General features: G+C 42.2%; 1 protein-coding gene across 1 annotated transcript; it reads left to right on the top strand.

The window, feature by feature from the left end:
- The first annotated feature begins 1,076 nt into the window (after window positions 1–1,076).
- Window positions 1,077–8,742, top strand: LOC119315302. Its single transcript, XM_037589958.1, has 8 exons — window positions 1,077–1,447; window positions 2,338–2,402; window positions 2,484–2,582; window positions 3,839–3,886; window positions 3,977–4,046; window positions 4,676–4,747; window positions 5,111–5,227; window positions 8,074–8,742. Exons 1-8 carry the CDS (start codon window positions 1,229–1,231, stop codon window positions 8,242–8,244), a joined length of 861 nt encoding a protein of 286 aa, XP_037445855.1. The 5' UTR covers window positions 1,077–1,228; the 3' UTR covers window positions 8,245–8,742.
- The last annotated feature ends 373 nt before the right edge of the window (window positions 8,743–9,115 follow it).

Genomic DNA, 9,115 nt, shown 5'->3' with positions numbered 1-9,115 from the left:
AAGTTTGATCAAACATATATATAGAAGAAACTATCAACAAGTACAAATGAAATAAATACATTATAAAAATGTATGTGATAGTATATATGTTGATATTAATTTAGAATTGTTTATCTTCATATTTCTGTTTATATGCTTGGTCAAACTTAAAAAACATTGATTTTTGACTCAGTGTATACACCATCTAAAGAGTGGAGGGAGTATTGTATTGTATCTAGGGGTGAAATTCCATCTGTTTTGGATGATCTAGTTTAAGAAATAAAAACTATAAAAAGTATGCATGTATTGCAATAATTCTAGACTTACGGAGTCCATCATACAAATATCACATGGGGATAGTGTGTCCTCACAAATTAGCCCTTCCCCCTGAATTTCACCTGTGGGGTTCCACCCTCTGATTTTCTCCATAACCGCCCACCTTGTCCCGTATTTTTTTTTCTGTAACCTCCCGTGAACTAGCATCTTTTCATATAGTGCCATGACCCTGATGACAACAATGGGTGTATGTTTTTAAGATGTTAAAGCCACTTGAACGGACACCCGGAATCATGTTATGCGTGTGCACAAATTGCAAGGGGCATAACATGATGCTCGAGGGCATCCAGATCACGTTACACATGTTTCCATGCTCGTTCCGCTTTCACTAAGAAACGCAAAACAAATGTGGTTCGCTTTCCGATTTATGCGCCTATTTGTATTTGTCCCATCATATAAATACATACCACTTTATGGTGTGAAATTACACAAAAATTATTTGATACTGTTGGGCGAGTCACTACCTGACTTCTATTCTTTCAAAGGAAGGTGGCGCTCGACAAGGTGTCTATGACCAAAACTCCGCATCTCGAGTTTTTAGTGGTGCGCGTGAGTCTGTGCTTCTACATTCTAGTTGGTATTTTGAAATATTCAAATTCAGTTTTGTGTTTTCCACTGAACTAGGAGTATTTTTTCTTGACAGCAGTGTTTTCCACTGAACTGGCAGTAACTCATAATGTCCAAAAAAGAAAAACTTGTAATGATCTCGTCAAGCCTTCCGATCCCGATCCGACGCCCGAGAAAGCCCGACCCCGCGCCACCTAGACAAAAGAGTCGGTCTCGCCTCCTCACACCCCACTCGACAGGCTCCACACCGGACCACCTCGCCGCCACCACCGCCCCGCCGCGTCCCCCGCCGCGATCAACCGCCACTTCCCCCTCGCCTCTCGCCGGCGGCCTCCCCGCCACCGCCATGCAGGCCCGCGTCGTCGTCTTCCCCATCAGGGGCCGCGCCTGGTGTTTCGCCCGCCCGCGCCCCGTCCTCCCCGCCACCTCCGCCTCCGCCTCCGCCGCGGGCAGCGGCGCTCTCCCGCCGCCGCCCACCCTCAAGGACCTCTGGCTCGGGATCTCCGCCGGCGGCCGCACGGCGCCCGAGAACGCCGAGGCCGTGGCCGACTTCGTCGCCGACAAGGTGCTCGATGGAATGCCCCCCACTCTCTCCCCCCTCCTCCGCCCGCCGCATTCATCCTTTCGCTATGCGTGTCTCTTAGCCTGTGCCTGCGGTATACGGTCTTAGGTGGGCATGAATGAACCGTATGATCTCGGCAGCTCCAGCCGAATGTTTTTGGTTCACTTGATGTGGCCGCAGCAAAACCGGCTGATCTTGTTGATCCGATGATGCTAAACCGTCCTGGATCTCACCGTGGCTGCGTTCTATTAATTCGTAGAATTTCGTTTTCCAATGTTTAGTTAACATGCATTGATATGTACTGACGTTTTCAGTTGAAATCAATCTGTTGCGACTTGCGAACACTGAACCTTGTTGTGAAATGCCATCTTCCACAGATTAATTTCTAGTTTTCTACTGTCACCTTGTTGAGAAATGCCATCCTCCACAGATTAATTTCTAGTTTTCTACTGTCTGTTCATGCTTGTAAGTGAGATGTGATATACTTGGGCCTCCACAGGTCCTTTCTTCAGCAGGGAAATGCATTAACAAGTGCGTGAGGTTTATTTTGTCTAAGGATGAAAATGGTACAGAAACAGTCTTTCAGAGGTAAAAATATAAAATTATGAAGACATAAATGGGATGACGACTTCCGGTTGAAACACAAATGGAAGTGAAATTTCTGGATTTACACACGGAAATTTCTGTTTTTCTTATGCATGTATGCCGTCCTCATAGACAGCACATAGCTCTGTCTGTTTCCATGTCCTTTCCACCCTACTTGTATTCCTCCATAGTAAGATCCATTGCACTAAAGCATGTGCCACTGTAACATGTTTAACCGGGCAGAAGTTACTCGCCAGGGAGAACCAACTATTGATTGAGTAACTAGCATATTGTTTTCGGGTGTGCAGATGAACAGGGCGTGGATTGGTTTCGGCAGCGCGCCGGAGGGATCAGTAAAGAGGCGGATCCACAGGTCGGGCGTTTAAGATTTGGCGTGTGTTGTGTGGAAGGGCGTGGCAAGATCGATCAGACGCTGAGCTTTGTTGTGGTGCAGCTTTGGGTTAAAGCTGCTTTCGCGGGTGCGGCCATCAGAGACTCTGTTGAAGTCACTGACCAAGGATGTCTCCATGCTTGAAATCGTCCACCCTGCAAGGTAATTGTTGACAAGCTTGCGTTATTGTTTCTTCATGGCTGTAAAATATGCATGCCAGTTGAGTTGTATTTTTTTTTCTTTGGGTTTGTGGTGTTCAAATAGTTGGAAGGTGCTAGTGCTTACTGAGTTGGTCTTCAAAACAGTTGGTCTTGTATTGCACATCTTCTGATGTTCGTGATTCTGAATGTAAATAGTACTACCTCTGATCCATAATAAGTGTCACAGTTTTGAACTAGCCCGAGTGCAAAACAGCGACACTTACTTTAGATCGGAGGGAGATCTGTTATTACTGAAGGTACATAAGTAATATGCCATTAGCACGAAAAAAAATCCTATGAGACCGGGTCTCTTTTCCAATTACGTGAGACCCCACCCAGAAAACGACACGTGTCTAGCACATATCTCAAAGCATCTGCTTCCCCAAAGATATCCCCAGCCGAGCAATCTGTTTAAACCGTGGAGCTCAGACTATTAGCATCTTCTATCTCCTTAATCCCATCTAGTGTGCAGCTTCAGCTAGCGAGCCATGACTCAGAACCAATCGCTCAATTGGTGATGGCTACTGGCGAACCACTTCTGTTCTATTCCAAAACTACAGCATCGTATTGCTAGTTTGTTACTAGCTTGTTCTTTTATCCTTAGCCATCTTCGTTGTACAAAAACCATCCAGCCTACCGGCCTCCAAGGCCATCGCGGCATCGCCGGTTCACCGTACTGCAGAGATGTGATCAAAATGACATGCTCTGCACCTGCAGATCGCCTCCATCGGCGTGGCCATGGCCGTACAGAGTGAGAGTCAGGCAGGCAGGCCGGTTACAGCCACGGGTAGTCAACTGTCATTAGGAGAAGGCTAGCCACGAGATAGACATTGCCGGCCGATGGAAATTTGGCAGAGATGTAAAGCTTGGAGAAGAAGATGCTTTGAGATGGGTGCCAAACCCGTGTCATTTTCTGTGTGGGGTCTCACGTGATGGGGAATGAGACCTGGTCTCATAGAATTTTCTTCCCATTAGCAGGGAATATGCATTGCCGCCAATGATAGAACTAGTTAACTATGAGCAGGAGACAGACATATGTATATATACTTTTAGTATATTTAGATGGGTTCTGTATGATGAACTTTGTGCATATATCTGGCTTCAACAATTTTTGCAAACTTGTCTTTCCCTGCCATGCAGTTACCTGGCATTTTTGAACTCACATGCCTTCTCTTACCCCCCTAAGTATTTATTCTAAATCATAATTTGTAACTGCAGTATAAATCCTCGTCTCGTGCGCCGACGCCTGCGGCACATTGCTGTTAGGTGATTGCTTTATGACCTTACAAGTGTATTGTTTACTTCGATTTAGATCTTTCCTGACACCTTTGTCTCTACATGGTTTTTGAGTATTAGGGGTGCAGCTATTCACAAAAAATATCTGTATGGCAGCATTTGCATGCTTCCAGTAACGAGCGTTTTCATGGTAAGAATTTAAGTGTTAGCTACAATCAATGAAAGTGTGCCTATTGGATTTATTCAAATGTATTCCAAAGATATTGTTATTTTGTATCTGTCGTTGATTTTACTGCCGTTAAGAGTTGATCAATGATATCATGAGATCTTCTTTGTGATGGTTACATCATGTACATATTTGTTTTTGCTGCATTCTAGCCTTCTAGGTTGCGCACATGTCAGTTGGTTGAGGTCTATTACTTGAAGCAACTTCCTTGTGTGCTCGCTCTACTTTGTGGCTTAGTACTTCAAATTAACAAAAGGAAAATAATAAGGTCATTTTGTGTATTGTTAAGATTAGAGAACCAGATTTAGGTTTGTGGAAGTATGATTTACATTCACAATGTTCATTCAGTTAATGAAAGATAAAGTCATGGCATGTATTGTGTGCTGATTGTTTTTGTGGAAGTGTGGTTCATTCTATCCTGTAAATGGTTTAGTAGTTAATCATTTATGATGTAGTTATTGTATTTAATTATGCTGGTTACTGGTTTTACCATCATCTGGTTAATCAAAGGATCTGATTGTATGATGCATTGTTGTATTTTATTACATAAGACAAATAACTTCCATAACAGAACACTCTTTATTCATCTACAGGTACTGCCTTTGCCAAACATACCATTTTTTTGGACGCTGTTTCGAGCTTATTCTCACTGGCGAGCTCTCCAGGTTCAAAACATGTCAAACATATTCCAGTTTGTTTGAATTTCAACTTGTGAACATATACTCCCTCAGAAGTCAGCACTGGTATGTAGTGTGTAGGGCACAATTTGTGCACAAAAATTCCAGAGGATATAAACTATAGAGGGCATGTAAGTCAAATACGTTATTGAAAGTCTTGTTAATTAGGAAGGGAGTTATTGGCAATGACGCAGTTGCTACTTGGTGACTGTTGGATGGAGCTATACTGCATTGCATGTCTTCTTTTGTTGGTAGAGAGCTAGAGATTACACTATGACATACATAGCAAATCTGTGTCAGCAATACATGAATGGAAATATGTAGGTTTTTTTGACATTTATTTTGATGCAGGGAAGCGAGAGACTCCACTTGCTAGTTTCAGACTGCTCAGGTGAAGGGAAAACCCTTCTCGAGAAGAAAAATGGAATGAGTACAAGAAAGGATGACGACTCACAGTATGCTCCGTGGGTAAGTTGACTGTAACTTCAAAATGAGTAAAACCTTCAGATTCTTATATCCTTGGGGTGCCTCTGGCAGTTGGTCATCTCTTATTTGTTGTTTGAATTAAAGTCGGTTCTGAACGAATAATGCCATGAACAGTAACATGTATATTACCATCATTGATGATTAAACATAGGACCTCTCATTACAGATAAGACATACTATTAGCTAACTGGATTCTTATCACTTACCTACTGTGACCATATTAAGAGAACCTGGAATAAATTTCACATAATTGATTTAGACATGTGTTATACTCAAATATGTCCACTTAGTTATCTTTTTAAATGTACGCTCCTAGGAATTGTGCAAAAGAGATTTGTGGAAGTATTTAAACTAAAACAATTTATCTACTTTCATAGAGTTCTTCAGTTTACTAGGCATGATTTGTTTGACCTTGAGTGTATGCCATGTGTGGTGTATGCCCTTGCATACCAGCAAGCAAGCATATGTGTGCACAGAGAGTCATGGATGACCATGGCTTTGGATTGACGAATTTATGTTATAGCTTTCACCGGTAGCTATTTAATTCAAAAACGGATGAGTATTTTTTGGCATGCCAGACTTCACCGTATAATGAGAAATACTCCCTTTGTAAAGAAATATAAGAGCATTTAGATCACTAAAGTTGTGATCTAAACGCTCTTATATTTGAGTAATCGTCACAATCAGACAATCAGTTACTTTAGTATTACCTTTCTGTAGTTCATATAGTTGTTGACTGGTTATACACCTAATGGGTGGTGTGTACAGTTAGCCTGTCTGGATTATATACAACAATGATTAGGTGATTGGTGCAACCACTTGTTCATCTTACATGGTAATCACAGCATGATGGTAAAGATGATATTTGCACCTTGGCCTGAAGTACTTACCGGTTTTGGCATAGCTTTCATAGTGAATTTGTAGTTTTCTAGCAATCAAAAATCAAGCGTGTCGATGTTTTTCTTTTTTGGTACGTGATGTAACAGTTTTGTGTTGAATTTTAGAAGTGGCATTCTCATTTTCACTGCAATTAACCCTGAATATTGTTGGATGGGCCGGCAAATATTTAGAGTTCCATATTTAGCATCATAAGATGATTGTGTTTGGTATGTGCATTTGTTTAATATAATATATCTCCAGAAGTTAGGTCCAAATAAGACATTGGGGTCTGGGGTAATGGTTGTTTGCCAGTCTACTCTTTGTTCGTTCTGCGGCCTCAAGTTTATCTAGATGAGGTTGTTATATTTGAATGACTTTATGTTAGGATAGTTTCTTTGGTGCAGTCGGGGTTTCGCCCTGCAGCAGGTGTTTCGATGACGAGCACCTGCAGTGGGTTTCCCGGCTGTGCGTTGAACTCGCTCTCCCCTTTCCCGTCTCCTTTCTCTGGTCATGGACAGATGTATTTCCGTTATTCAGTTAATGGAAAGGGGTTCAGAAAATATATATTTGAATGACGCTTCTGATATCATGCCCATGGGGCCTTACGTGTGACTAAAATTATATTTGAGTGGCTTGTACCATGCATGTCATGTCCTGAATGGTAAAATGTACTCCCTCCGTTCCTAAATACAAGTCTTTTAAGAGATTCCACTATAGACTACATACGGAGCAAAATGAGTGAACTTATACTCTAAAAGGCGTCTATATACATCCGAATGTAGTCTCTATAGTGTGGAATCTCTAAAAGGACTTATATTTAGGAACAGAGGGAATATATAATATAAGATTACACAATTGAGAAATTGATGATCAAACATGGAACCTCTCATCACGACATGTGATATACTATTAGCTAAACTGAGTTCTTATCACTTACCTACTGTGACCATATTGAGTGAACCTGGAGTATATTCACAATGAAGTTTGTCAAAAGGTTCCATGGATGGTTCTTCGGGCCGCTTGATTGGTCTAGACATGCTGCGTCTTTAAGTATACGCACCCAAATGAGATTTGTGGCAGGAAGTAGTTCAATTAAAAAGTCATCTACTTGAACAGAATTCTTCTATTTAGTAGGCCTGATTTGTTTGACCTCGGGCGTATGTCCTTCATACTTAGATGCAAGCATGTGCGCTATGACCATGACTTTGGATGGATGAATTTATTGTTAGTAGCTTTCTTCTGGCATGGCAGACTTCCTGATAGAACAATCAATCATTGAGCAATCATCACAATCAGACAATCAGTTCTGTCAGTATATCTTTCTGTTGCTCATGCAGCTTGGTGTGGCCTGCCTGGGTTATTAAACTTATTATAGTACTACATCATTAGGTGATTGGTGTGACTGTTTGTTCATCTTACATGGGTAATCACAATAGTGAAAAAGAGGATACTTGCACCTTGGCCTTGAGTAGTTACCAGTTTTGGCACAGCTTTTACTGCGAGCCTGCGAATATATAGTTTCTCTGGCAATCAAGCATGTTGATGTATAACTTTTAGTTGAAATATAAAAACGATATTTTCAGTTTTACTGCAATGAACCATCATCTTGTTCCCCACAGAGTTCATTGTTTTTCTTCACTTATTGGAGTTCTCACTTCTCAGCGCTCTATAACCTGCCCCCACTACGAATGGACAGACAAATCTTCAGAATTCCATATTTAGCATCATAAGATGATCAATGTTCTGTAATATAATACATCTCGGGCAGTTTTGTCCAAATAAGAGTCATTGAGTTGTGGGGTAATGGTTGCTTGCATGGTTGCTCTTGCGCCCCTCTTATCATATGCATGTAGGCTCATGTGTGACTGAAACTATATTTGAGTGAATTGTAGCATCCATCTCATTTCCTGGATGGTCAATTATCTTACTGTGGTTATTTCATTCAACAGAACTTTCAGCCATCACAGAAGCTCGATGGGTTCCTTAAGAGGAGAGGCTTGGACCAGGGTCTGGATTGCGACACTATTTCAAGGATATGCCAGACGTACGACTTGGACAAGGTTGATGTCCTGAAGTACAGGGATCTGGAGTGGCCTAGCTCAGCTTCTCGCACTACCTAGGGTGGGCTAGCTCAGCTTCTCGCACTACCTAGGGATTCTTTGCCCACCGATGTCTGTACGGTAAAACAACTCTACTGGATGATAACTGCTGGAGGGTGATCAGGCTGGATCTTTTTTGCTTGGGACATGAACATTTAACCAGCATGGCGGATCATGCGGTGCCCGCATCAATCTGCTGTTAGCTTAGAAAGCTGAGAAACTAAGAGGACCTCTGAAACCGTAGCAACCCCATATGGTGACCCCCCCGTTGCTCTGTACCCAGGGTGTAAATAGAGTTTGGTGGTGACCTTCTACACCTGCCATTTCAGCACCTCTGGGTGATAGGAGACTTTACCTGCTCAAATCAACAGCTGGGTACTGAGGTTGAACATGACCTTTTTTATTTTTGTTTTCTTCTATCCATGCATCTGAATTCTGAATCCATCTTTGGTCAGATCTGAATCTTGCCAGGATCTTGTCTCTGCAAAGCAAGCAAAAAGAAACTGGTCTTTATGCTGACGTGTTTGTGGTGATTTTCACTTTGAAGACCAGCTTCTTATTGCTTATCTTTTGACTGATCCAACTCTACTTACTACATCTTCCATTGATTGCCATGTCATATCAAGGGTTTTTTAGTTGGAAAGGCCGGCTGCCAACTAAACCACGGAGAAAAAGTTTCGAAAACGACGTGGATACATCATGTGTTGAGCGCGATGTCTTTTTGGCTATCTTTGTCGCAGATTGTGATCCACGTTGGTCGCCTACGTTGATGAGATGCCCAGCCTGTGGCATGCCCATGCACCGCCTAACAAGTGGGTCGCTGCTGTCAACTGAAAAAAGAGTGGATCGCTCGATCCAGTAACTGGGTTCATGATGAAACAACCGTAAGTCC

Source organism: Triticum dicoccoides, chromosome 6A, assembly GCF_002162155.2.
Source record: "Triticum dicoccoides isolate Atlit2015 ecotype Zavitan chromosome 6A, WEW_v2.0, whole genome shotgun sequence".
NCBI classification, from domain to species: domain Eukaryota; kingdom Viridiplantae; phylum Streptophyta; class Magnoliopsida; order Poales; family Poaceae; genus Triticum; species Triticum dicoccoides.
This window is presented reverse-complemented; position numbering and strand designations above follow the sequence as displayed.